This window comes from Dryobates pubescens, chromosome 2 (assembly GCF_014839835.1).
Source record: "Dryobates pubescens isolate bDryPub1 chromosome 2, bDryPub1.pri, whole genome shotgun sequence".
In the NCBI taxonomy this organism is placed as follows: Eukaryota; Metazoa; Chordata; class Aves; order Piciformes; family Picidae; genus Dryobates; species Dryobates pubescens.
In genome coordinates, this window is record NC_071613.1 from 43,713,829 (window position 1) to 43,740,698 (window position 26,870).

The 26,870-nt window shown below is 43.2% G+C and overlaps 1 protein-coding gene across 1 annotated transcript in view; it reads right to left on the reverse strand.

The window, feature by feature from the left end:
- The window catches only part of SEMA5B (semaphorin 5B), a 286,627-nt gene that overhangs the window by 12,258 nt on the left and 247,499 nt on the right, over nucleotides 1–26,870 (reverse strand). Inside the window, exons 14-22 of the mRNA XM_054176331.1 lie at nucleotides 22,925–23,106; nucleotides 19,652–19,795; nucleotides 18,028–18,175; nucleotides 16,512–16,737; nucleotides 15,663–15,881; nucleotides 13,577–13,747; nucleotides 12,181–12,330; nucleotides 11,272–11,316; nucleotides 7,888–8,093 (exon numbers count right to left, since the gene is read on the reverse strand). Of these exons, the coding sequence (XP_054032306.1) occupies nucleotides 7,888–8,093; nucleotides 11,272–11,316; nucleotides 12,181–12,330; nucleotides 13,577–13,747; nucleotides 15,663–15,881; nucleotides 16,512–16,737; nucleotides 18,028–18,175; nucleotides 19,652–19,795; nucleotides 22,925–23,106 (1,491 nt within the window). The remainder of the gene's footprint in view (nucleotides 1–7,887; nucleotides 8,094–11,271; nucleotides 11,317–12,180; nucleotides 12,331–13,576; nucleotides 13,748–15,662; nucleotides 15,882–16,511; nucleotides 16,738–18,027; nucleotides 18,176–19,651; nucleotides 19,796–22,924; nucleotides 23,107–26,870) is intronic.

Consider the following 26,870-nt stretch of genomic DNA (forward strand, 5'->3'; position numbering starts at 1 on the left):
ACTCTCAATGGCTCTTTAGAACAGAGTGGTCATGGTTCAGGAGAAGACAGCTCAGGTATTTCAGCTGTCCCCTCAAAGAACTGCCAAATACATTCTGAACATTGGATTCTACTTCTGAATACTGACACAGCTATCTCTATTTTGTATGCATGCAGTTCCACGGCTTTATAATTCTACTTTAAAATGCATTATTTGCCAGAGAAGCTATTCCAGAAAAATAGAGGCAGCAGCTTTCCAAGTGTCCCACAAAAGTTATATGTTTTCTGGTATTTATTACTTGTCTAATATTATCCTCTCCCTTTAGCTTCCTGCCTCTTTCATGGCTCCCTTTAAACTCTTTTGCAAACACATAATTAATTACTCCTTCACATCTTGGCAGCACTGAGGATTTCCCAGCTCAGCTAATGTGTATAACAGTGCCAGAGAGAATTTCAAGGAGACAAGGAGGAAAGGACCACTTCAAGCACCTGGACCGAAGAAAACCATTAACTTTCAGCAAATGAGACTAGGGTATATTCCAAATATTCCTCTTCTGGCCAGTAGAGGGAAGTCAAGTAAATACACAGGAGCCAGAACGGTGTGATTTTGTTAGGCCCATTCCTGCAGCTCTTAGTTTAATTCTTCTTCCAGTACAGGTAGTGGGTGGGGACAGAAACATGTCAACCTCTGAAACATTGGGAAAGGCAAAAATTGCAAGAAAAGGGTAATATCAGTCATTAGATCAATTAGTGTAGATGGAAAAATCAGATAAACTTATGGACAGATCTGTCTGTCTTCAGGTCTGAAATAGCAGCTCACATGTTCAAAAACCTGCCAGCTTTTTCCAGCTATAATCACTGATCTAATTAAAAACAAAGCAAGACTTGTCTGCCTACAAACTTGTCTTGCCTGCATCCACAGATCATCACAGCTGCAGCAATACAACCCCAAAGAAAGGCTAGTGTGAGCATCCATGATGACTAGCCTAGCTGGTAAGAGGGCAGAGCACGGACCATATTTCTGACCTGAGTGCAGAGAAGATACACCTGGTTGTACAAGGAGAAGAAGAGAAGGTTGAGTCACTGGAGTAAAACATGACAGGATGAATAAGAAGCATCTACCCCTGGTGTCACCTAAAAGTTCTCAATATGGTTGAAAGAGGAAAATGAAAACTGGTGCCCAATGTTGGATACACTCAAAATGGTGGTGGAGGAAGAACAACATGCATTCCCACCCCATGGTGAGCAGCAACAGACTTGCCAAATAATGACATATTTGTATGAAAAGTTGATAGAGTGGAGACCAGTTCCCATTGGGAGACTGTTGTGAACATCTGCTTAGCACGCCAAAAGGAGCAGCAGCAAGGAAACTCTCAGATCTGAACTAGCAGTTTCCCCTACTCTTAAATGATGTATCCATGAGAGGGAGCTATCTATGACTTGCACACGGCAACCCACTGAGCCGCTGCTGCCATGGCGTGGGGACACCTCCAAGAGATGCACTATCATCCCAGGACAGCCACACCTCCAGGCATGCTTGACTGCTCGATTTGACTCGACCCAATGATATGAAGAGGAGAGAAGACACTAATAGATTTTGACTGAGACACACCACTTAATCCTTTTTTCCCCATCAGTAAGCTCTCTTGCTCTCCCTTTCTAGCAGGCATTATGTAAATTGAGAGTCCCCTGAAGTGATATTTGCAACTGCAGGATCATACAAGAAAGGGCACAATGAGCCTTTGCCAATACAACCCCCTGCCCCTACCATTCTTTTACGAATAATACTGTACTCATGGTAAGTACTAAAAATATGTACTCTACTATTCAAGCAGTTAATGTTCTTAAATGCCACTTTGTTCAGGGGAAATAGTCTTTGTTAAACATGAAATTCACTGAGAACAAAATTTATGTTTCAATCTGATTTACTATATTTCATTTATATATATATGTGTGTGTGTGTGTGTGTGTTTATTTTTCCAACAGATTATATCAGATAAATCTCTCTTCAAAACAGTATGAAGCTGAAACAAATACTTAAAAGAGAATCAGGGGAGACCTAAGAGTGGCCTTCCAGTACCTGAAGGGGGCCTAGAAGAAGGCAGGAAAGGGACTGTTTACAAAGGCCTGCAGTGATAGGATGAGGGGCAACAGTTGGAAATTAGAAAAGAGTAGTTTTAGGTTGGACATTCAGAGAAAGTTCTTTACCATGAGGGTAGTGGAACAGTGGAACAGGTTGCCCAGGGAAGTACTTGAGCCCCATCCTTGGAAATATTCAAGGTCAGGGTTGACAGAGCTCTGGGCAACCTGACCTAATGGTGAGGCTCGAGGTGAGGAGAGAGAGAGTTGTTAGCCATTGGAATGTGCTGCCCAGGGAGGTGGTGGAGTCACCAACCCTGGAGGTGTTCAAGAGGGGATTGGATGTGGCACTTGCTGCCATGGTTTAGTGGTCATGAGGTCTTGGGTGACAGGTTGGACTTGATGATCTTTGAGGTCTTTTCCAACCTTATTGATTTTATGATTCTAATGGAGGATATCCCTGCTCACTGCAGGGGGGTTGGACTAGATGACCTATGGAGGACCCTTCCAACCCAAACCATTCCATGATTCTGTGATGTTAATAACTTATCGACAATGTTGGTTGTCATCAACTGCTGACTTCTCTCTGAAGTTTACAGCCACTTCCCAGGGCTTGAATGATACACAGTGAAAGGGTCACTGGCAAAAGAACAAAAGCTTGTTTCACAGTGCTATCAGTGTATGTGGTGTGATCACTACAAATACATCTGTTAGTCAATTTTAGTTGAAGAATCAACTTATCAACTGAGCAATAGGACACAGAAGCCCTAAGATTTCCTATGCAGAGAGAAACAAACATCATTGGTGACCAAGGCTGACTTAGACAAACATTGCTCTGGGGCACCTGACTGCAGTTAAAACTCATTTAGCTCATTGAACCACTGGCCCTTGGCCTACTGAAAAAAAAAAGGTATGATTTTCAGTGGCAATGACATTGATCAGCATCAAGAGAGTGAGATTTTAAATCCATACAGGGGTCCACTTTTTAATACTCTGAGCTTTATTTCCTTGTGCAGGGCTGAAAGCCACACCAAACACCTGGCCTGTTGTTTTATTCAGAAGTATTCTTCTTCCAAAGGCAGAATTGGTTTCTGTTTCAGAACCCTCCCTGTTGATATTCTGTTGTCATGAATTATTTGGGATTGGTTAATGAGGTATGGATCACAGTGTCCAGAGCCCTTTGCAGATGGTGTCTGCTCTGCACTGTTATTTGATTCTCAACTGCATTATTCTCACTGTATTAAAAAAAAATAATATCCATTGTAACTTCTAATCTATACAGAGTCCCAAGCAATCTACTGAATACTTCTCCCATTTTCTGGTAGTTGCATTTCTATTTGCTGTGTAATTTCAGGCAAGTGCAGGACTCTCAGTCCTGCTGAAGTTAACATGTATTGTTCTGATGTTCTCCTTGAAACTTCAGGTACCAGGTGATACATCAAACACTTAGTTTCCCTCTCACATAGTTCTCCTCTCATTTTCCTCCACAATAACTTTGCTCATTGCCATAAATGATTGTTTTGCTTGGGCACAATTTCAGTGTTTGGTCTGTAAGCTTCTAAGAGAACAGCAATGATGCACAAAGCAGACACAATGCTCAGGTGCTTCCTCAGCTTATTTGAGGCATCAGTACAGACAGAGTTTGACTGCATGACCCATGACTAAAGCTGTGTTTAAGGAAGGAAGGACAGAGGGAGGTCTGTCCAGCACAGCTGAGAAGAAAATCTGCAGAATCATCATCATAACCATCCTGCAAACTTACATTTCTCAGTAATCCCATCTGGCCTGATCCAAAGGCCATTGGATTTTGGATTTGGACCAATGTGCAGATGCCTTTGTCTGTCCAAATCCTGTGTAGAATAAAATGCTGGCTTGCTTTATTGCCAGAGGATTCAGCATTAGGAGGAAGTTCATCCCAAACCTTTCTCCATGTGTGGCTGTTGCAAGAGTTCCTAATACACAAGAGTGCCTGATACACAGCCTTGACCTTACATCCTCCTGCTTCTACTGCAGGATCATCTGGCCTTCCATCATTGTAGCTCTAATAAGTAATTCACAGGAGTAAATCACTGAGTAGCTGAAGCAAAATGTTTAAGAGGATCTCCTCTCTGCTTTGATAGCCAGCTATTAACTAATCGGCGTGGCTGCACTGGGAAGGTTGTAGGTGGTTGTGTAGCCCATCATGTCAAAATGTGAAGAGCTGATAATTTTTATTTCATTATGTTCTTGTTCTGCATAGTCTTCAATATTGTCAGAGTGCTGTATGAACTTTAACCAATTAATGAAACATGAACTGCTTATTAGGTGACCCAAAAGGTCTCTCCCCTACGATCTATGAATAACAAATCAAAATCAACAAGCTGCTGCTAAATGCATATGCATGAAATCTTTTAAGACATCATGGCTAAAATAGCTAATAATAAACTTCACAGCATTCTTGAGAAAGCAAAACAGGAAGGGAAAAGAAGCCAGCAAAACTGAAACACTGCTGCAAAACACTAGCATCAGCTAAATGACCAATAGGTCACCATTGCGTATGGTATTTACATCTGATGTGCATTACTGCATTGCTGTGCTGAAATGTCCAACAAGGCTCCTATCAGCTAGCACTTCCTTCATTAAAATCTGTCCTGATATAAAATTCACCTTGATTTATAAGTTTGCATTCAGGGCCGTACATTTAAATGTGTCATTGCCAAATTCTCCACTGTGTTCACCTGCTGGTTGGAGAGCAGAACTATTTCAAGACAAAAACAAACTCAAGATGGTTGCAGAAGGCTTATTGTTAGCAAAGAATGCAAAACAATAGACTTAGGCATATGCTCAGCCTTCTGCTGCCATCGTGTCACTATGCATTATTATTTTCTGTTGCTGAAAAGCAGTCTACACACCGTGTATTTCCTTAATCATGGCTTTAGCAACTCTTTCACACACACACAAATCTGCAATGATTCTTTTGCTTTCGGTCTATAAAAATTTCAGGGGCAGTTTTCCTGGTGTCTGCTGAATAGAAGATTCCGATTAGAATCCGGCGTTTCAGCTGTTTTCACTTTCTTTCATACATACACATTTAAAATTCAGATAGGCCCAGATCCAAGCTTACTTCAATCCTCAGTGTTCCAAAAGGTGAATTTTAGTTCTTGCCATTTGAATGTTAATTTCACAGCATCACAATAAAACTGCACATGCTCCTTGGAGGCATGAAAAACTCCCTCCTGGATCTTAGAAAAACCTGCCAGTTATTCCTAAATACAAAGCTGGTTAATAACAAGTTCTGTAACTAATTACACTGCAGAGAGCACACAGACCCTTCCTCTTACTGCACTAATGCTATATTCTTCAAGGGAACACTGAGAAGCAGCAAATTTGTAGTGTTAAAGGAGATCTTTCCAGGCAAGAGTTTAAGAAGGGAGGGACAATAGCAAAGATGAACATAAGGAAATATTCATCAAGAAGAGAAAAGGGCCTTCACTTGATAAACACATTTTCCCTTTTCTGTAAATCTCTGCCTCATTCACCATGCTGAAAGAGCATGATCTGGAGTTCTTAGCAAGTAGCCCCTTGCTCCTGAACATTTTGTTTTGGTCTGTCCAATGGCTGAAGATTTATTCACTTGAACTCCTTCACTTCCTAACATTCTATAAATAAGGCCCATCTGGTCTATCTCTCCTTGTGTCCAAGTCCCTTCTCCCCCTAATTCATACAGTCCCAGTTAGCTAATGCCCTCCTTAAAATAAACTAGCTTTTCCAAACTTGATCTAATGCCTAGACTCTTCACATCCCTTAAAAGAAGACTCTAACAGCTGCTCACCATTACTACACACAAGATCAAGTATTCAGAGATGGATCTATCAAAGAGGTCAACTCCCTCCTGATACCACATTAACTACTCTGCTGCTATTTTAAACTTTGCTTAGCTTTGTTATTACTTCTACTCCACTGCACCACTCAACAAAGACATACTGCATTTCATCATCCATTTGCCCAGCTGATCAAGACTGTTCCACAAACAACTTCATCCTTCTAAATTTTAACTATTTTCCCTATGCTAGCATCATCTGAAAACACATGATAGCACAATATAAAACCTTAAGAAAATGTTAATGCAACACCAACCCTGAAACTGCCTGCTTTGGGCCACAAAAATTAATTTGTCTCTTTTCTTCCTTGTCTGCTCTGTAAGAAGCAGTGAGATGCTCTTGCCCATCTCTTCCTTCCTGCAAGCATTTCTTATCAAGGCCTTGCTATTGACTTTGCCACAGCTACACACATAACTGAAAAGATTACTCTCGTAGTTTGAGGCTTCCATGATCAGGTCCTTGTTCTTTACCTGTCTTAATAATTTATTACCTAACCTATATATGCAGAGTGTGCAGAATAATCCATGCTGTGAAACTTTGTTAAAAGCTTCTGAAAATCCCAATATGTCTGCTGCTTCCCTCCTATCTAGATCAATATTTATTTAATTTAAAAAAGGAATCCAATTTGCTTGACATGATTTACTTTCCACAAATCCATGCTGACTCACATTATGATGCTGCACCCTTATTAAACTGTATGTAACTGTAGCCTCATGCTGCTAGGAAATGTATTTGTGAGGCTGAATATATGGGCAGCAGGATCCTCTGAGGGGCTGCAATACCCAACACAAGGAATTTAGCACATGTTTATTGCCAAACTCATCTGTTATTTCCAGCTCAAACTGTTTTCTTTTAAAAGACCAAACCAATATTGACTCTTTTCAAATCACTAGATGGAAGCTCTTGTTTCTATGGTGTGTTCACCTTGCAGATCATGGCCATATATCAGCAACCATCCTACGACCAGCGTTATAAAATACCTACATAAAAACAGTCCCAAATACCTGGAGAATTTAGACAGTTCCACTGCTGGGCTTACTGTTGGGTCTCAGTCAGAAGCCAAGCCAGATCAGTAGAAACAGACAACCAAAATGCCAAGAGCACATAGCTATACAAAGGAACAAGCAGCTGAAGGGTTTCTTTCTGGTTTGTGTTCATGTTCCAAATAATGCTCCACACTGTCCAAGTGACCTGAGGCAGGCTTCTCCTCCAGTGGAGACATGAAGTCCCTTCACCCATCCCATCACTCATCTTTAGGATCCTACACTTCACCTGGAGACTGATACTCAAATACCACAATGTTCTATTGTCTCAGCATATTGTCTCATGCACCCTCAGGTCTATCTGCTCAGACAATGGGTTGTGTTCTTTCGCAGGCAGAATCTGCCACTTCAACATTCATCTTCTCCTAAGGCTTCACTCCTAGTTCTGCTGCTATCATTGAATGCTGCATGGATGCCTGAAGTAAGTTCTGTCCAGTACTGATAGAGGCGGTCAATCCTTCTCTGCTTTCTCATTCTCTCTAATTTGGCAGTTCCCAAAGCATTTCCAGAATCTCATCTTACCAATAAGCATTTTCCCAGCTATTTGGTTAATAAAGTTTCCATTTTTCATTCTTCCTCCCCTCCATTTCCTCTTACCATGCAATAACAATGCACCAAGCTGAGTTCTTACTGATTTCTTAGAGGACAATTTGTCTACATACAATAGTCAGAATGGACTGGAGTATCTTGCTATGCACTTGCCGGACTGGCATTCATGAGGACTGTGAAAAAGAACAAAAGCCCACTGCAGTAATGGGACTTTTTGACCTCTTTGTGACAGTATGGCTAAACGTCCCTTCAATCCCCTATGTGACACCAACAGTTGGGCACAGAAACACAAACCTCTCTGGTTCCAACCATGACATAAATACAGAGCTTCTTCAGGTAGTATTAAATGGTTGTGATAGTTCTTATCGAGTGCCATACCTTGAACTCCATAGGGGTGTACTTCTCGTTCTTGGGGGTTGTGTTGCCCTTGTAGTGGAGATGGTTGGGAGTGGTCGGGTGGATAACAGTGGACTCCTGGGACTGCCTCTGGCAGCGCTGGCAGTACACGTAAATCACAAACGTTAAGAGGCTAGAGCCAAAGAAACAGGAGACCCCAGTGGCAATCAGATGGATGAGACTAAAACCTGCAAGGGAAATGACAAGAGGTGCTATTTTTAAAGAACATCCCTTTTCCCTCTCATGACAAGACCACAGGTGCAAATCAGAGTTATGACATCTCGGGATCAACATTAATAAGCTGTTGAAGCCAGAGTCTTACGTTCTAACATAAACTGACATAATCTCCTCACAAATCGGTCTCCCCACTGCAGCTCTGCCTTGTGCAGCTTAACAGGTTCATGCATTGTTTTCTCAAAGCTCCCTCCCTGTCTCTCCTCTCTCCCCTCTATTGAGATTGAAACTAAACATTATGTTAAGCTGACAGCTAAAGAAATGAGCCGTACAAACAATGCACATAAATGGATTCCAAGGCATGTGCGTGTCATGGAAATAAGGGGATAAAAATCCTCAGTGTTTCTCTGAGGGGGAAGCAAGGGAGGGGAAAACCCTTTTTGTCAGCTGCCCAAAGTGCCTATAGGACTGTGTGTGGGGTGGGGGAGATACACATTCCTCCCCTATGTAATCCAAGTATGCTCAACATTCTTGCTTATCCATGAGGCAATATTGCCTTGGCCATGTCTATATTACCTCTGAGGTGTATTTGTACTGCTAACAGTGAAATAGGGGTGCTTGGGTGAAGGGGAAAGGTAAGGTGGACAAAGGAAAGGGGGGAACTGCTTGGAAAACACTTCTTTGTTGGCTTTCTGCACAAACTACAAAGATAGGAAGCAAGCTGCAGGCAGGTGCTAGCAGGGTAGGTACAGTGCAAATATTTCAACCAGAAAAGCTCTTGGACTATAAAAGTCTCCTGCAGTGATCTCTCCATGTGGGATTGCAGCAGCACCCTCCAAGCACAGCCCTGACCTCCGGAAGAAGCTGTAGTTGTGCATCCCACATGCTGGGAGGTCTAACTCACAACTCCAGCTCATGGGGGGCAAGACAAAGTCAAACATCACTCCTTATTCCTCCTTCACCTCAGAGAGTCTCAAACCCTAGGGTAAAAACAACCAACCAACAGATCTTCAGTGACAACAGAACAAACAGTAGCGACCTTTACAGCCACCAAGTTAATGAATCAACCAGAGGCAGTCGTGAGTGGCAAAACTTTATGACCCTGTTGTCTTTTGCTGTGTGCAGGGGAGAATCTACAGAAATGATGGCTCTGAATGCTACTGCCTTTCCTCTGCTTTTGCTCTGTCATCCTTCATACACAAATGACAGATGCCCTAATGCCTGGGGCGTGGGACCTTTGCTGACCCCCCAGGCAGCTGTCCCAGAGGCCAGCCACATCAGCCTGGTAGAATTCCCACAATACTGAAGAAGTCAATTCATTTGGACAGGCTGCTCTGCTGCCTTGCCTGTGCACAGGGAAATGGAGGAGACTGCTCAGAGAGTGGCTTTAAATGAGGTTCATTCTTAGTCTGATCACGGTGTGCATTTTTTTGTGTGCCATCTTACATTTTAACTGATATGCTTTTCAAATAGAGAATTCTGCCCATTAGTCTATGGCTCTCCTCTAATCTTTAGTTAAAAAATATCCTCCTGAGTTTAAAATGAACAAAACTGATAGAATTCTATGGCAAAGTAATGCACTTCAATCATAATTACTGTAAGGAACATATAGAATTTATCAGACTGATGAGCTACATTTATTTTTTAAACCACACTATAAAATTCTATTGCAGGATTACCACTTTCTATTTTGTTCTGGATGAGGGTCCCAAAAAACAGCAGAAAGATGATCATTTCATACTAAATGTTACAAGACACTTCCAAGAGGATATTTCCTTACTAAAAATCTCTGCCTGTTTTACATCACTCATGAGAGTTAAAACACAGAATATGCAACTGTGCTCAGTAAAGCCACACGACACTCTGCCACGCTCTCCTCCTGCCCAGCTTTGCTTACATAGCAGGGAATGGTTCATTTCATTGCTACATTTGCAAGTCACTATGGTAGGAAATCCTCTCTAAAGCATAAAGCTCTCTTACATTTCACTCTCATGTTTGAAAGACTCAGCTGAATTTTTAGGAGACTTTTTGCCATAACTTAGGGATTAAAGAAATTAATTATTTATTTCTCCTCCTGCCCTCCCCCTGTCCCCCATCATGTGACTCCCCAGGGGAGAAGCTTGCTGGTTCATCACTTTGAAAATATAGATTTTCTGAGATACACCAACAAAATTTCTATTGATTGGCTTCTTTGCCAAATGTTGTAGAACACTAAGTAATAATATTAGCTATAGTAAAATGTAGATTGCAACAGCAAATCGAATGGGGGTGGTAAAGGAAGGAAATGTGGATACAGTGTATAACAGTAGAGTACAAGCTGTAGCAAGAAGCCCTGGAACTGAAGCAGATAGGTTGCAGCCTCTGAGGGAGGAGTGACGCAGAAAGCCAACTGTTACATTGCAGGTGCTGAAATCTTCATTCCATTGATTGCCCCACAGTCACAAACTGAGAGGCCACATTTCCATGCCACAGGTGGCATGCCTTTTTTGCCATAAGCTCCACAGGGAGAAGAGATTTTGGCAGACTGCATATCATCTAGATTTGAGGAAAGCAGGGATCTTATGCTAGCAGGAATTGCCGTGGTCATTAGTGTGGAACTAGCATTTTAAAGCGTCGAAGGAACCTGCCATTTTCTTCAGTCTGAAGAGAAGTGGAAAAAGCGACACTAATCACAGGATATTTCCAAGATACATGCAGAAAGAAGACATAACTTTTGTGAGAGGTCAGGACTTGAATGAAAGCAAGTGCTTGGAGGACAAGTATAAACTCTTATCTCATGCTATGTCAGCAGGGGATCTATCCAAGAGATCCTTCCCACTGAAATCTTTACAGGTTATTTAAAAGCACCTGTCTCCAAACAGATCGAGGCCTACAGGGGTGAAATTAGGAGTATCCCTTTCTTTCTCCTAAACCATTTACCCTGTTGCTGGATAGGGACAAGCAATGTAATTTATCCTGGTAATTAATGACCCTCAGTGGCTGATGCAAACCCCCAAATAAATACAAATCTTGGAACTGACAAGTGGACGCACAATACATTCCTCCAGTCTCACTCAGACAGCAAGACTCCAGTGGAATTAAGGCTATCAGTGGGATATGAGCTGTATAGATTAATGGTTTGGTTGATACTACACAGGGAGAAAAGAAGCCAGGTTAAGATAAAAATAACATATACAGGTAATGGTATCCTACCTCCACAGTTCGTGCTCTCATCAATGCTGGAGGCTGGCAGGATCACTAAACAAAGAAAAGAAGATTGGAGAAAGTTGTCATTTTGCCATCACTTTACTTCCTTAAGTAATTAAACCCCCTGTGCTCCAGACACATGAAGGTGCTCATGTGTTCTGCAGCAGGCTGAGAGTCACTCTAAACTGAATTATAAACTCATAGTGTGAAATACATGCAACAAAACCTCTCCACAGACCTGACAATTGAAGTGCTGTTACCTGATCACTGTTTAGCTTCTTTGATTTAGGAGGAAAAAAATATACTACAATACCCCCACTGAATTTTAAGTCAGGGCACTGTAATCCAGAAAAAAACACATGTGGAAAAGTGTTATTTAGTCTAGACCCATATCAAATATTTGAGAGATTCAATTCCACAAAACACAGGGTGGAAGATGTTGATGACCATCTGTTCATCAACAGTGTCACTCTGTTAGACCCTTGATTAATCTTCCCACTTCATACACCAATTTTCTCCATCTGCCTCACCTTATTTCTTTGTTCTTTTGATACCTGTATTCAAGTATCTTCTGTTGCCCATATCCATACCAAGAACAGAGGTAATTTTTGTAACTCAGCCTGACATGAACTAAGTAAGGGTAAAAGCTTCAGTTTAGGTTAAGCACTGCTAGTTATTTATTACAGGTCTAGGCAATTCTGTTTCAAAGAATTGCTAAGCTGTCTTGAAGGAATGCCGGTTATCCTGTGCCTGCCACAAGGGAGTTTATAACACCTTTGTGTCTTTGCCTGTTTTATTAGAAGCATCCAAATCCAATGTGTAGTAGAGAAAATCTCAGCCTGGTTTGACAGCCTGAGCACAAGCAGCTCTCCTGAGGTGTCCCACCCTCTTCCTCCTCGATGACGCTGTACATACCAGGAATTTCATTGTATAGGCAATCTTGGTACTGTGTGCTGTTTCCAACGCACTGAGAAGAGTCTGGGTTGTGCACCTCACAGTAACGGCTGCGGTACTGGATGCCCTCTTCATTACACAGGCTCCACTCTGACCACTCTGACCAGCCACCTGAAATCCAAGATCAACAAAACACACAGACAATGTCACCAAGAAGGAAAAGGATCCCATGTCTAGATCCTGGCCTGGACCTTTCCTGCACATCTAATTCAAGGATCTATAGTGGATTTAATTTTGTTAGTTCAAGCATCATGCCCTCCTTGTCAAGCTGCATTTCTTTTGATATGGTCTGTGCTTGGTGGAGCATTGCACAGCATGGAGTTGTCTTAACAACTTCTACCTCAGCTCTCTGTTTAAAGATACAGAAGCAGCCGAATGGGGCCATGTTGCCGTGGCCACCCAGGGATGTGCCTCAACCAGACAGCACAAATTAGAGCATTTACAAGAGTTTTGCTGAGGTTCCCAAGGGCAGAAGTCAGCCTGCACTGGAACAGAAATACACAAAGGTGGTTCAAAACCAGCACAGATCTAAACCTTGTCGTCTGAGCTGAATCAATGCTTATTTGTTCATCTGTGTAAGAAAAAGGAAGGATTGTCCCTTCAACAACTGTAAGGATTGATGCTCCATGACTCCTTTTGTTTGTCTTGCAAGCTTTCACATTGAATAACCAAGCTCCTGCTTTTTCAATTACTGTAAAAGGATCAGCTGTTAACAAGATTTTGTCTGTCTGGCATCAGAGTGCCAGAGCAAGAGCTAGAGAACAGGTGAAGAAAAAGGTGATGCATTGCAGTTGAACACTGGGATGTCTGCTTTTTCCCTGGCTCAGCAGACATTTACTGAATGGACAGAAAAGCATCTAACTGATGGTAATTCTGATTCATTTCTAAAATATTTTGCAGATGTGCCTGCTCCCACCACCACCTAAGCCCACAAGAGCAGGGACAAGAACAAGTCTTATGAGGAGTGGCTGAGGGAACTGGGATAGTTTAGTCTGGAGAAGAGGAGGCTGAGGGAAGACCTCATTGCTCTCTACAGCTCCCTGAAAGGAGATTGCAGTGAGGTGGGAATCAGTCTCTTCTCCCTTATATCAGGTGACAGAATGAGAGGAAATGGCCTGAAATTGTGCCAGGGGAGGTTTAGACTGGATATGATGAAAAATTTCTTTACTGAAAGAGTGGTCAGGCATTGGAATAGGTTGCACAGGGAGGAGGTGGAGTCACCATCTCTGGAGGTGCTCAAGAAACATGTGGACATGGTACTTAGGGACATGGGTTAATAGCCACCATGGTTGATGGACATGATCATCTTAAAGGTCTTTTCCAACTAAACCAATTCCATGACTTGATAACAGGCTACCTTCACATGGGTGTGTGTTGCAAAGGGCCTCCTCAGTGTGCAGACCAATGCAGATATCCTCTCCGCTAGATGGAGCCGGATTGGTGCAAGTCCGCGTGCGCTGGTAGTGTCCTCCTCCACAGGTGGCTGAGCAGTGAGACCATGGAGTCCAACAAGACCAGGAGCCTTTCACTGAAGGACATTGAAAAGCAAGGAGAGAGAAGTAGATGTTGTTGGTTACTCCCATTGTGACAAAGCTGGAGAGCCCCAATATTTCACCTTCCAGATACACTTTGCCCAGACTAGCTAGCAGTTTCTTACACCCCAGGACACTTGGGCTTGACAAAATGAAGTTCATAACAACAGAGGGTATGAATGTGCTGCACCCTGCAGATACAGAATGAAGTCTGTGCACAAAAAGACTCCGCATCATAAAGTGCCAAAATTGAAACTATTCTTTAGGGCAGTCACTGAAATTATTCTATCTTCTATTCAATTCTATTCTGTTCTATTCCATTCTAATCTATTCTATTCTATTCTAATTCTATTCTGCTCTATACCTTGTTTTTAACAGTGCTGCTGTTATATTGTTTCCTGATGCTACACCTACAGCAACAGCAGATTTACTTGGCAAAAAAAAAGTGTTGTACAGTCTAAATGGAACTTATAAGGCATCTTTCTGTAGGGCCCTCAAGTCCTCTAGTTCCAACCTCCAGGAAACAGAAACTCAGAGACTTTATTTGTTGTCCCTGCTAATTGGAGAGGGATTGGACTAGATGACCTTTAAAGGTCCATTCCAAATCAAACCATTCTATGATTCTATGATCTGAGCACAGCCTCATAATAAGGTAATAATAAAACTAGGGAAGGACTGAAGATGCCTGATTTCCACCCTCCCCCCTTGTCAGCTACTACACTGCCTGATTTTCAGGTCCACATGCCATTATTTCAGAAGATAATAACCTGATGACTTAGTGCAAGATAAACCCAGGATTTGTGTATATACATTGATTGAGACAGGGAAGGAGGGAGACACAGAGAAATAGTAATCATGCACTGAAAACAGATTGTAAAACATCATAGTGTCCAAGGGGAGAAAACAGCACAGAAGAAAGGCACAGACATTAGTGAAAAGCCACTGAGAGCTTCCAAAATAGTACTAATAGCTGCCTTTATAGCACTAGAGTTATTTTCATTTTATAGGCCATAGAGTGCAATGTTTGACACTCCTGCTATGCTCTTGCTGCACATTCTGATCGTATCTTCATTGAAATTTTATCTTTGTATTGAATTTTAGAATCATAATAATACTATTATAATACAGCATTTTCAGCTGTAGGCCAGAAACTATATTGCTGGAGGTAGGTAATTGCTAGAACTGCAGAGGCAAGGTAATTTGTGTCAGACCATTTAAATTTAGCTTAGTTATTACAGAGCAAAGAGAAGGACAAGTGAGAGTGAACACAGTAGTCAATGGATCTATTATTACTATTCTGGACCAGGAGTGCAACATAAACATGAAGACAAACTCGAAAACCAGGAAACCAGGCAAGAATACTCCCTGCTGGCTGTGCAGGAAATGGTAACTGATGCCAAGAGTAGATGCCCACCGCAAGAACAATACGTAAGCAGGAGAGGGGGAAGAAACAAGTGTTCACAAGAAAGAACTGCCACATCAAGCATCTCTACACAGTTCTAAGCCACATTTATTAAGCCTGTCTCCTCATCAAGGTGCAGATGCACCATGGTGCCCTCCACTGGATGGAGCATCAAACCTGGGAGCAAAAATTTGCTAGGCAAGCCACTATACTACTTCCTCTAGAGGATGTGGCTGTGTTACTCTCTAAGCTGAGGTGAAAGATAAGTCATAGCACTAAAGATCACATGAGTCATTACAATAGCTTTAAAAATAATTAAGGAAAAATCCCCCAAATTAAAAAAAAAAAAATACCACCAAGAAAAAGAAAAAAAAGGCAGCTTGGAAATATTGTTGTGGATTTTTGGTTGGTTGGGTTGGGTTGTTTGGTTGTGGGTTTTTTTGATGGCTCTACCGTTAAGATGGGAAAAAACACCTCTGAATTTCATGCAGGAAGATGATCATGGTTACCTGGGCAGGGATGTGGATTGCAGTCTTGGTACTCCATCGCTGACCCCACACAGGGCAAGCCACCATTTTTAGGTTCAGGGTTTGTGCATGTTCTCTTCCTGATCCTAAAGCCCAACTCACAGTCCCTGGAACAGGAAGACCAGGCGCCCCAGAAGGACCAGCCCCCATTGATAATCCGTGCAGTGGTCTTACCAGTCTTGAGGAGGTCATCAACAAGAGCTTCAAGGAAAACAGACAAGACACAACAAGATCACAAATTAACCACTTGTTGGGTCTTTAAAAAGGGCTTCAATTCATACGCAAAATCAGAATTTAATTGCCCCGGGGAAGAGTTTCTGTTGGAACCCCTTAGCAAGGGCTTTGTTCCACAGAGTTACAGCTAAGCTAAACACAGAAGGAAATTTGTACACACAGAAATGGAGTCTACTGATAATCTTGTAAAATGATCTTTCTGAGCAGCAAATTGTGGTAGCTGAGGCTGTGCCCTCAGGACACTGCCTTGCATCACAGTAGTACTAAGGGAGCAACCCCAGAGGCAGTGCACAACAGGGCCTCCAGAGACAAAGATGGGTTAAGATAGAATGGTTCTTCTCTACATCTCATTACTTGACAGTTCTCTTTAGGCCAGCCTGACAATAGCAAGAACAAATCTATACAATGCCACATGCACAGAGCTCACAACTGTATTGATCTCTGAGTCACAAGGTTCTCTCCATCCCCACCATTCTGCAGTAACACTAGTCATACGTATTGAGGCTTGGGCAGACACAGTTCTTTTTGTGAGAGGACCCTGCTTTCACCAGCAAATCTAGGCTTGACCTACAGTCCCCCAGAGCTCACAGGACGTACAGTCAGTATCACACACTGCCGAGCCATCATTGGGGCAGAATCGACTCTCAGTTTTCTTCCTCCCAAACTGCAGCTCATGGGGATCAGACAGCTGGGCACGGCACGTGTAGCGGAAGCGCTGCTCCTGGCGGGCACCGTTCTGGGTGATGTTGACAGGCATCCATGGGGTCCAGGGTGTATTCCTGCGCACCTCTGGGCAGCTCTCTGGGTTACAGGTTTTATATTCCTGCCAAGAAGAAAAGCCACTCTATTCTTATTAAACAGCAGCAGCCCAACTGACAGAGGTTTATTTACACTACAGAAAATAAAAGAGTACCCTCTGGATCCATCTGGACCTAAAACAGCCTCCACCCACCTTATCTGACCTCACAGACACAAGCTAGTGCCTCTATGTCTACAGTGGCAACAGTGGTACAGAACTCCACATGGACCTCAAGGGTGAACTCTGCCTGCTATCTTTATGTCTCCCTCAGGTTTGTGTTTCTTTGTTGACTCAAAGTCATGTGAGCAGGAGAATAATTCAGGCAGTAGATAAAAGTAACAGTAAACAAGTTTTCTGCTGTGACCTTGAGATGCTGCTCTCAGGTCAGCCTAGAGGAGCCACATGAGGACAAAATGTCAGCAAGGTTTATTACTTGAAAAGTTTATTGTTTTATTTTTAATGTGCATTTCTTTTTACAGCTATTTTTGTTTGTTTGGCTTTTTGAACTCTAATGAGGGCTATAAACCATTCTCCATCCTTGGTGTAGAGCATCCACTGAATACAGACAACACCCTAGCTGGATGGGAATGGGGTGATTCGGGGTCTTTCTCATCCCTAGTGGGAGGAATTCCAGTGACAAACATTGCATTCTTGTTTTAAAATAAACTAAGAACTGGTCTTTTTCTGGCAGAGGGAATGGAATGCAATGCTTTAGGACTTCATGCTTCTAGAGTAAATGCCAAACAGCTTATGAACAGAGAGGTTCCAGATCAAATCTGCTTACACTGAAAGAAAACTTTCCACAAAACTGAAGAAAACAGCTGCATGAAACAGCTGCCAGAATAGAAAAGGAAAAATAAAGAGAGAAAATGGCTAGCCATTGCTCCACTGGTGGACTGATGGGTTAGCTAGGTGTTTTGACTTGTTGTTTACTCAAGTACGACAGTGAGACTCATTTCTGAGGCAGATAGGGTCTCCTTGACTCAACAGGATTATGCTTGGAAGTGGGACAGAAAAAATAAATGTATAGTGCTTTCAGGACTTGATATCTAAGCCTAAGGAAGTCCTCTGTACACCAGTCTGTCCCTACCTGAACACACACACACACTCTCCCAGCAACTTCACTGGCTTTAGGAATCTGCCACTTCTCTGCTTCTCAGTTAATTTCAGCATCCTCTCTAGCAAAAGCTGAGGCTAGCATTTTCTTCTAGCTTGAGAAATAAAACCAAGGTCGAGAGAGGAGTTAAAGACCAAGTTCCTAGAAGGTAGATGCTAGTAAGTGCCCTCTATGCAATGCCAGTCAACAATACATACCACAGCACAGCCTGGACATGTATTTCCATTTTCACAGGATCTTTGCCTTGAATGAATCCCTCCACCACAGTTCACACTACATTTATTCCAAGGACCCCATGAAGACCAGAAAATTGGTAATGGACATGGACTGTTCTCATTACAGAATCTGAAAGAAGAAAGTTCATTGCTCAAAAATATACTCATGCCAGCACACCAGAGGGACAAAATGGTGATGGATGTCAGACTGCACACTGCATTCTGGGTGCAAATCATGCATGCATAGAAAGCCAGCAGAAGGCTGACACAACAGTCAGACTAGCAAAATCCATGCTGACAGCAGAGAACTGTTCCCTATGTACAAAACAGAGAGTGGATTAAGCTGGCTGAGCTCAGTGAGGCAGTTGGAATAAATGGTCAAGATTAGGTTCTTCAAAACTTTTATGTACTGAGTTCACAAAAGAGCTCATAAGCTGAAACCCATGTGTCACAAAAAGAGTGGATGGTGAATATTTTCATTGGGATGACTACTGGGAGATCAGCTCAACAGTGACCCGTCACTAATGGCAGATGTTAAACAGTTGACAATTGTCTCTTCACATGATCTTGGCCCTTTCTGCTGCTTAGACCCTAAGAAGTGTTGCAACTTCAGCTGATCCAGTCGCTATGTGCATCATAGCAAGTCTAAATTAATGCTACTTCACATTCCCCTTTTAAAAGGTAAGTTTAATTTTGTTAAGCTAGTTAATAAACATTGTTCTCAAAATGAATCACATGGGACTACAATTGACTCAGATGTAGTCTTTAAAACCCATAAAGGACCACTGTGAATGGCCACAAATCAAACCAAACATTACAATGTCCTGAATCGAAGAAGTTAAATGAATTTCCCTTTGTATTCTGAGAAACACAGAAGACAGATCTGTCTTAAGTGGCTGCTCAAGGGACAAACAGCCTACTGACAAGCAAAGGTGGCCTTTAATGAAATGTCAAATCTAGAAACCAAACTGGAATGCCTGAAAGCATATGGTTAATGAGGGGCCAAGCTTAAAGGAGCATAGTAGTGCAGATGGCTCCATAGATGGAAAAAAGTATTGTCTTTTAGTGATTAATTAATAGGGGGGACAGGAAATGTATGTTTTTCTGATGCCAAGCCCTGCAAAATTTCAACCTCAAACCGGTGAGTTAAGATCCATTTTGTCTTGAACTTGTTTTGGTGAATCAGCACAATTAATGGAGACAGGAACAGTGCAATTGGTGAGGAAAGCCGCACATACTTGACTGCCTCTGCAGGGAGGGATCTGAACAGTGCAACTATCCATAAACCACACTGCTGACAGGAGATCCAGCTTCTTCTTTTATTTATAAAGTCAGCCTTCTGCCTGGGAGACAGGAATACTTCTGAAGGTCTAAAAGGTCCTACTTGAGAACAGAGGTATCCCTGAAGTCTCTGATCTTCACAGGCTCATTGAAGTAGTAGCCATGTATGTGCACAACCTCATCCCTCCCAGGCTATGGAATTCCATCAGTTTTGTGCATTTAGCCAAGCAGCCTTAATTTCCACTCACATATGAGCCAGCACTTCCAGCTGCAGCATTATAACCAACCACAGAAGTGAACATATGGCATTGAGGACATCTCTTACCTTTCTTCCCTGCTTTGCCCAACGCAGACCCTGCCCCCATACCGTGGAGCAGGGTTGCTGCAGGAGCGCTGACGGACCTGAAAGCCTATCCCACAGGAGGTGCTACATGGGGCCCAGGAAGACCAGGGTGTCCAAGCGCCGTTTCTAACACAAAGAGTGAGAGAGAACAGAGTATGGGCATGACCTAATGGTCTGACCACATCATGCTGTTTTAAATGAAACACTTAAGGCACTGATGGGAGTCACTGAACTCACTGGAGAAGAGATTCTTAATTTCAACCAGACTTTACCAGCAGAGATTTAGAAAAGGGAGTTTCCAAAGTGGTTAGCATTGGCCTAATTTTCCTCTCGTTCGTTTCCTAAGAATTGGAAAAGAAGAGAATGAAACCAATGCCAAATATTGTTTTTTTTTAAAATGCCTCCAAGGATTTTGTGGGCAACAGTGTGGTTGCTATAACTATTATTGACTATTCCCCCATCATCTCCCTCATGTCTCATAACCTCACTTTTCTCAACCAATGACTGACCCCAGAGTTTATCTCCTGGACTCTTCTGCACAGAGTACAGGTTTTGAGGTTCACACACTGCAGTTGTGATAAAGGCTATAAAAAACCTACCCTCTGCTAATTCAGTAGGTACCAATGCTTTAAGTCTCTCACAGCAATACTTCTGACAGCTCCCATGGTTTTAATCATAAACCTCATAATATTTGGTGTTTTCCTAAAGCTCTCAGCACTGAATCCTAAGTAGAAATCTCAGATTTCATTAGAAATAACAATATCTGCCTCTAGCTTTCATGGCTGCCTGCCGACGTCACCATAGAGTGACCTTAAATCTGTAGAAACCAGAGGCAATTAAGAGCTCTGAGGCAGGATCAGGTTTCACGGTTTAATGAGCGATCGCATCTCTGCTGAGCAGTTGTAACTTATCCGGAAGCAAATGCGATGTAAACCCCCTTAGTTCACACCTCAGTGACAGGCATCAGCCAATGCTGTGTGCCTGGCTCCTGTGGCAAGCTGAGCACGTGCGGCTGGCTGGCTCCTGCGACGCTGCTGCCGTGCGGTGACTCAGCCGTGTGCTCACACAGAAGCCAACATTTTCATCTCTAAATTCTTGCATTTATCAAAAGCTCACCTTCCTCTGATTTGGCAGCACTACTGAACCTTGGAGCAGGATAGGAGGAACTGTATCTCATCTCTTCTGAGCTGCAGGTTTCATTTCATATGGAGCCAGTGGCAATGCTCTGGTTTACAAAACTGCCTAATCTTGACACTTCAGTGCTTTAAGCCAAAAATCTCACTTGGTTTAAGGGTTTTTGCAACAAAGAAAAGCCTTTCTAAAAAGTAGTCAGAAAACAACTCAGGTGCTTTATGGTTCTTGAAAGCTAAACTTGAAAACAGATGTTAATTTTCAAAGCATTTACTGAACTAATAACACTGCTGGCAAGAAATATTTTCTGGCATAGCACCAATCAGGGTAGAGGATGAAAGCTAAAACCCGCATTGCCCTTCACAATTTTTGTATCTGTTATCTATTCTTACCTGTTCTTGGCAGCTTTATTTCAGAACCTTGTTAGACATTTCTCCCCTCCTCCTCCTGTTCTCTCATCCCTCTCACTCCCTTCCTTCCCTTCTTCCACCCCAAACAAGGTCAAAGAACATGAAACTCACTCACATAAAAATTCGGCTTTTTCATTTTATTCTGACATGTTTTAAACCACCTATGACCTCCCTATTCCCTAATCCAAAAGAAAGATGATATGCAAAATCACCCAAAAAATCAAATGGAAGGTTGCTGTTATTGCAGGGAGGAGGGGGAAAAAAAAAAAAAAGAAAGAAAAAAAGAGAAAGACAGACGAGGAAATGTCATTGTGACTAAAAATTGCTCAAAACCCCCAACAATTCTCTGCATCTATTCGTGGATTGGCATTTTTAACAGAAATAGATACCCTCCTTTTTCAGATCCCCAGATTTCTAATAGAACTCATCTTCAGGCATCCTGCTCTCTCTTTGCAAAAAGAAATCTCAATGCCATATGAAGTCAATTAAAGGAAATTCGAGGGCTGAGGCAAATGTAGGATGACCAGATGTCCCTATTTTTCAAACCATGCTGTTTTCCTATGTCTTAAGATTGAATAATCTATTTTTCATACCCTTATTAGAAGCTGTTTCTGCCTCTTTTGCCATCAGAGCACTGCTGAGAAACCCATCCCACTGGCATGCTTTCCATTTACCACTGTCATAAAAGGCCTGCCTGGGGAAGGTTTTGCTCAGCCCACGGTGGCAGCACAGGGACAAGAATGACTGCATGCTTTTTGGGCAGCACAGCCCACAACTGGAGGGACAGATGCCAATTAAAACATGAGTATTGCTGGATTTGTGATGCCAAGACCAGCACTGATCTCCAGGGATGAGACAAGAGACAGTTGCCCTTAATGGATGAATGTTTATGGAGAAGATAAAACGGATAAAAACTACACTGAATCAATATTTACCAAAATATTGGCTGGTCCCACCCTGGTTAAACAGCACTTACACTACTGCATCATATTCCCTTGAGTCACGACACAACGTAGTTTAGGGGTGGTGGGGCAACACGGACACAAACACTCTGGCTATCCTGGGCACTGGAGGATACACAGCTTGCGCTTACTGCTCAAGTACAAGCTTCAGGCTCCCCTGGAAAAATGCAGAACTTCAACACAAGCTGAGATACATGTGCTGTTTAAGTGCTGTCCCTGGCAGGCATGCCTCCTGAGTGGTGCTGCTGCCAGATGATGATCTGATGCTTCCACCTAGCCAGTATGCTGCAGACAGTTCACAGACTTGCAGAACAAGGCAAACAAGCCTTGCTCGGAGCTAGGCTAGGCCCTGTCTTTACAAGCATTTACAAGGTGCTCTGCTTGCTTTTGGTAGCACAACCTTGGAATCCAAATTGAAAAATAATGATCTTATTGCTGTTCAGATGGATAATAACTACCTCTGCCTCACACTCCTCTTCCAGATAGGTCACGACTCACTGTATGTTTAAGGGAAATTGAGGTACAGTCTGGAGAAGGTTAATGTTACTCTAACTTGGGGTCTCTTCTTCCAAGAGCCCTGGCTGAAGGACCTTCTCTCAGAGCCATTGGGCTCCTTCCTTTTTTACTAGCTGTAAGGTGAACCTCACATACCTCAGTTTAGCTGGGGTACAAAAACACAGTCACAGAAACACGAGCTGTGGACAGGCACAACTCTTGTTCCCTTCCTAAAATGCACAAAGATGCTGAGGTACCTTGAGCAATTTGCGACCTCGATCCTGGCACCTTCACAGCCACGACCTCCGCAGCGAGGACGAGGGCTGTCACATGAACGTGACCTACACATGCAGGAGCCTGTGCTGTCCCCATCTGAATGCTCACACAGTTGCCATGGGGACCAAGGTCCCAATCTTCCGTTTGTTGTCAGGTTTTTTACCTAATTTTAAAAGAAAAAAAAGGTCATTAATAGCAAGTTTACATTTCCAGAGACAGCCCCACAGCAGAAATGCCAAACAATGCTGCCGAGAGGATTAGGATGCAGCTTCGATGGGAGCTGTCTGTGCTTGTGAGCAGGATTCAAAACAGAGGGTTGTTTTCAGACAATGCCACGTCAATATTTACCCTCCAAATTCCACCCCGCATACCTAACGTGTGCGCACAGGCACCCCAGCCGACCCAGCCAGCACCACGCCAGAAGCAAGCATCCATCTGCTATGCCACAAAACCACCCTGCTCCCTCGTCCCACACTGCACAGCTTCAGCCTTTCAAGCAATACAACAGCTGCTGCTGATTGTCCTCACTCCATTATGCTCCTGCCTCTGCAGTGCTTGGGACTGCTCCTGAGGTAGTATTTATAACCATAGCAATCAGCTGAGACCAGGGCCTCCCAAGTATGGCCCTGTCCAAACACACAGTAAGAACAGGCTCCCTTTCCAAACAGAGCCACAGCCTTAATTTCTAAGATAGCTGAAAGATAGAGTGAAGGAGATGATGGTGACCAGAATTAATGCTGAGGATCACACAGTGGGCTAAAGAGCAAGAACTAATCTCAAGGTAATTTATAGACCAGATCATGTGGCTGTTTCCTCTGCCCTTTACTTCATGCCTGTACAGCCCCAGATAGCCTGGGGCATGAGATTTCTGTGCACTGTAATGAAGAGGTAAAAATACAGTAGTCTTGGCAGACCAAAGCCATGAGAAAGAGAATTGGCCACAGCAACCCCATGCAGAGCTACAGGCTGGGGTCAGAGTGGCTGGAGAGCAGTCAGGCTGAGAGGGACCTGGGGGTGCTGGTCGACGGTAGACTGAACATGAGCCTGCAGTGTGCCCAGGCAGCTAAGAGGGCCAATGGCATCCTGGCCTGCATCAGGAACAGTGTGGCCAGCAGGAGCAGGGAGGTCATTCTGCCCCTGTACACTGCACTGGTTAGGCCGCACCTCGAGTACTGTGTCCAGTTCTGGGCCCCTCAGTTTAGGAAGGATGTTGACTTGCTGGAACGAGTCCAGAGAAGAGCAACAAAGTTGGTGAGGGGTTTGGAACACAAGCCCTACGAGGAGAGGCTGAGGGAGCTGGGGTTGCTTAGCCTGGAGAAGAGGAGACTCAGGGGTGACCTTATTACTCTCTACAACTACCTGAAGGGAGGTTGTAGACAGACAGATGTTGGTCTCTTCTCCCAGGCAAGCAGTACCAGAACAAGAGGGCACAGTCTCAGGCTGCGCCAGGGGAGGTTCAGGCTGGATGTTAGAAAAAAGTTCTATACAGAAAGAGTGATTGCACATTGGAATGGGCTGCCTGGGGAGGTGGTGGAGTCGCCATCACTGGAGGTTTTTAGGAGAAGACTTGACAGGGTGCTTGGTGCTGTGGGTTAGTTGCTTGGGCGGTGTTGGATTGGTGATGGGTTGGACGCGATGATCTTGAAGGTCTCTTCCAACCTGGTTTATTCTATGTATTCTATGTATTCTAACTAGTTCAGCCCAGAACTAGTGGAAACCTTCCAGGAGACAGGGTGGCAGAGCTTGCTTCCCTGTGCCTTGTTTTACTCAGGGCTGCCAGGTGAGCCCTAAGCCTTGAGCTGAGGGAGCAAGGTGCATGTCCCCATAGGCAAGGCCTCGCAGGAGGGACAGCATGGATGGTGGCTGCCTGCCAGTGGCTCATCCCCACTGGTGTCACCCATGGGGTGGTGGGATGCTCAGCAACTTTGGTAAAACTGTTGGCAAAGGCAACACTGCACTTGGCCTCAGTGTCACACACAACAAAGGGTGAAGAAAGAAAGTGGATGGGGCCCTGGCAAACAGCCCTGACCCCAAATCTGAATCAGCTATTGTGCCATGCTTCACTGAGCTCTGCAGTCCGGAGGGTCAGTCCCCTGGGCTGCCCCGCGGGGGAAAATAGTTTTTTGTTCTTTATAGACAAGGAAACCAAGGCATGGAGAGGTTGTGGGCTTGCTTGGGAGTCAACCACAGCCATGTGAGTAGTGCTCTCAAGCACACAGCCTTTGAAACACGGTGCTTTGTGTTTATTCCTCAAATCTGGAACTACATTAAGCGCTCATAATGCACCTCTGGTGGGCTGTCATCTTCCGCTCTCACCCATCTATAGCAGCATCAAAGATACGCAGCAGTGGCATGGAAGTAATTTAGATCTGTTACTGTGCTCATTAGGCTGCAGTTGGGGGGCTTCAAGCATCTGCCATAAACCTTTGTTTGCAATAGATTATCATGTCATCATAAAAGTTTGCTCTGGGCTGCAGGTTACAAGGCAAGATGCCCAGAGAGAAGAACACAGAATTTTGCTGTTGTGTTGAACTTGTTGCTTAAAACATGCATGAAATCAAAAATCAATACAGTTGGGCTGCTAAAAGTCAGGGGAATTGAAAGAACTACTCTGAGAAATTTAACAGCAGATTTTTAACTCCCTTCTCCGCCTGCCTTACAAAAGTCATAATCCAAGGATTGGATCATTTCTATTCATTTTTTGAGCCAGAAAGCCTTGTCGATTCCAACAGGGAGTAGTGTTCAGAAATCAAGGGTATGGTATGGCCCACAGCTTCAATTTTTAAAAAATGAAAAAGAAAAAGCTGACAAATAATTATTGGCTCATAAAGGATACTGGGAAGCAACCCAAAAATTAAACAAATAAGCAGCCATAACCAAAACGCTGAGATTTATAACCGTGTCACGTTGTGAGTGTGGGAAGTTTTTATACTTAAGAAATTATATGTGGATTACTAATCCGTCTTTAAATTCATAAAAATATCTTCAAAAGAGCAAACCTGGGAAGTGGGATAAAAACCCACACGCATTGATCTTTTTCAGGAATATCTGAAGGCAAATCCTTTGTAGCCAACACGGTGCCCATCAGACAGAGACGGCATCTTTAAAAATGCCTGTGATCAAGTGCCCTTCTCTCACCTGACTATTACCAAATCCAGAGTTCTTGTGGTTTATAAATTGCCATGCTCCCACCAAGGGCACTGCCTTTTCACTTCTTCTTTGTACCACCTAAAGACTCTAGCAAAAGCTCTAAAAGGTCAGACTCACCATTCCTACCTCCTGCTACCAGAATATTTTCAGTGCTTATTCTGGTATTACAGAGAAGGCTAGAAGCATTCATCTATGCCTCCTCTGAGGATTCAGATACAAACTAATTATTTCAGTTAAAAGTTTCCATGTTGTCTGTTTGACAGAAGCTAAAAATACCTGCAAAGTTTCAATCAAAATGCTTACAGCATTTCTTAAATCAAATCTAAGGAGAAAGAATGTTCATAAGTGGAAACCTTTTCCTTGGAACAAGCTTGTGTTCAGAGCACAGAACAGAACTTTATGTCCTTGCAACTTTTTACAGTTCCAATGGAAAGCCATTCAAATCTGTCTAGGGTATAAAATTGTTGAGGGGTTGGGAGGACAATTCTCAGTTTCAGAGACTCACATATTTTTGATCCTGGCATCTGAAGTCTTTCTCTGTGCATTGGGTATGCTTCAGCATGGGCCCAAGCAGGATTATCCCAGGCACTACAGCTCTGAGTTGCTGAACCTACATGAATTGAGAGCAGTCTGCTCTCAAAGTCAGCTGGCCACTCCAAAAACAGAGCGGGGTGACTGGCACTGATTAATAACAAAATGAAGCATGAAGCAAATGCCAGATGACTGATACAGGAGTTTGCTGAAAGCACTGAATGGGACTGGGATGAAAACCTGTAA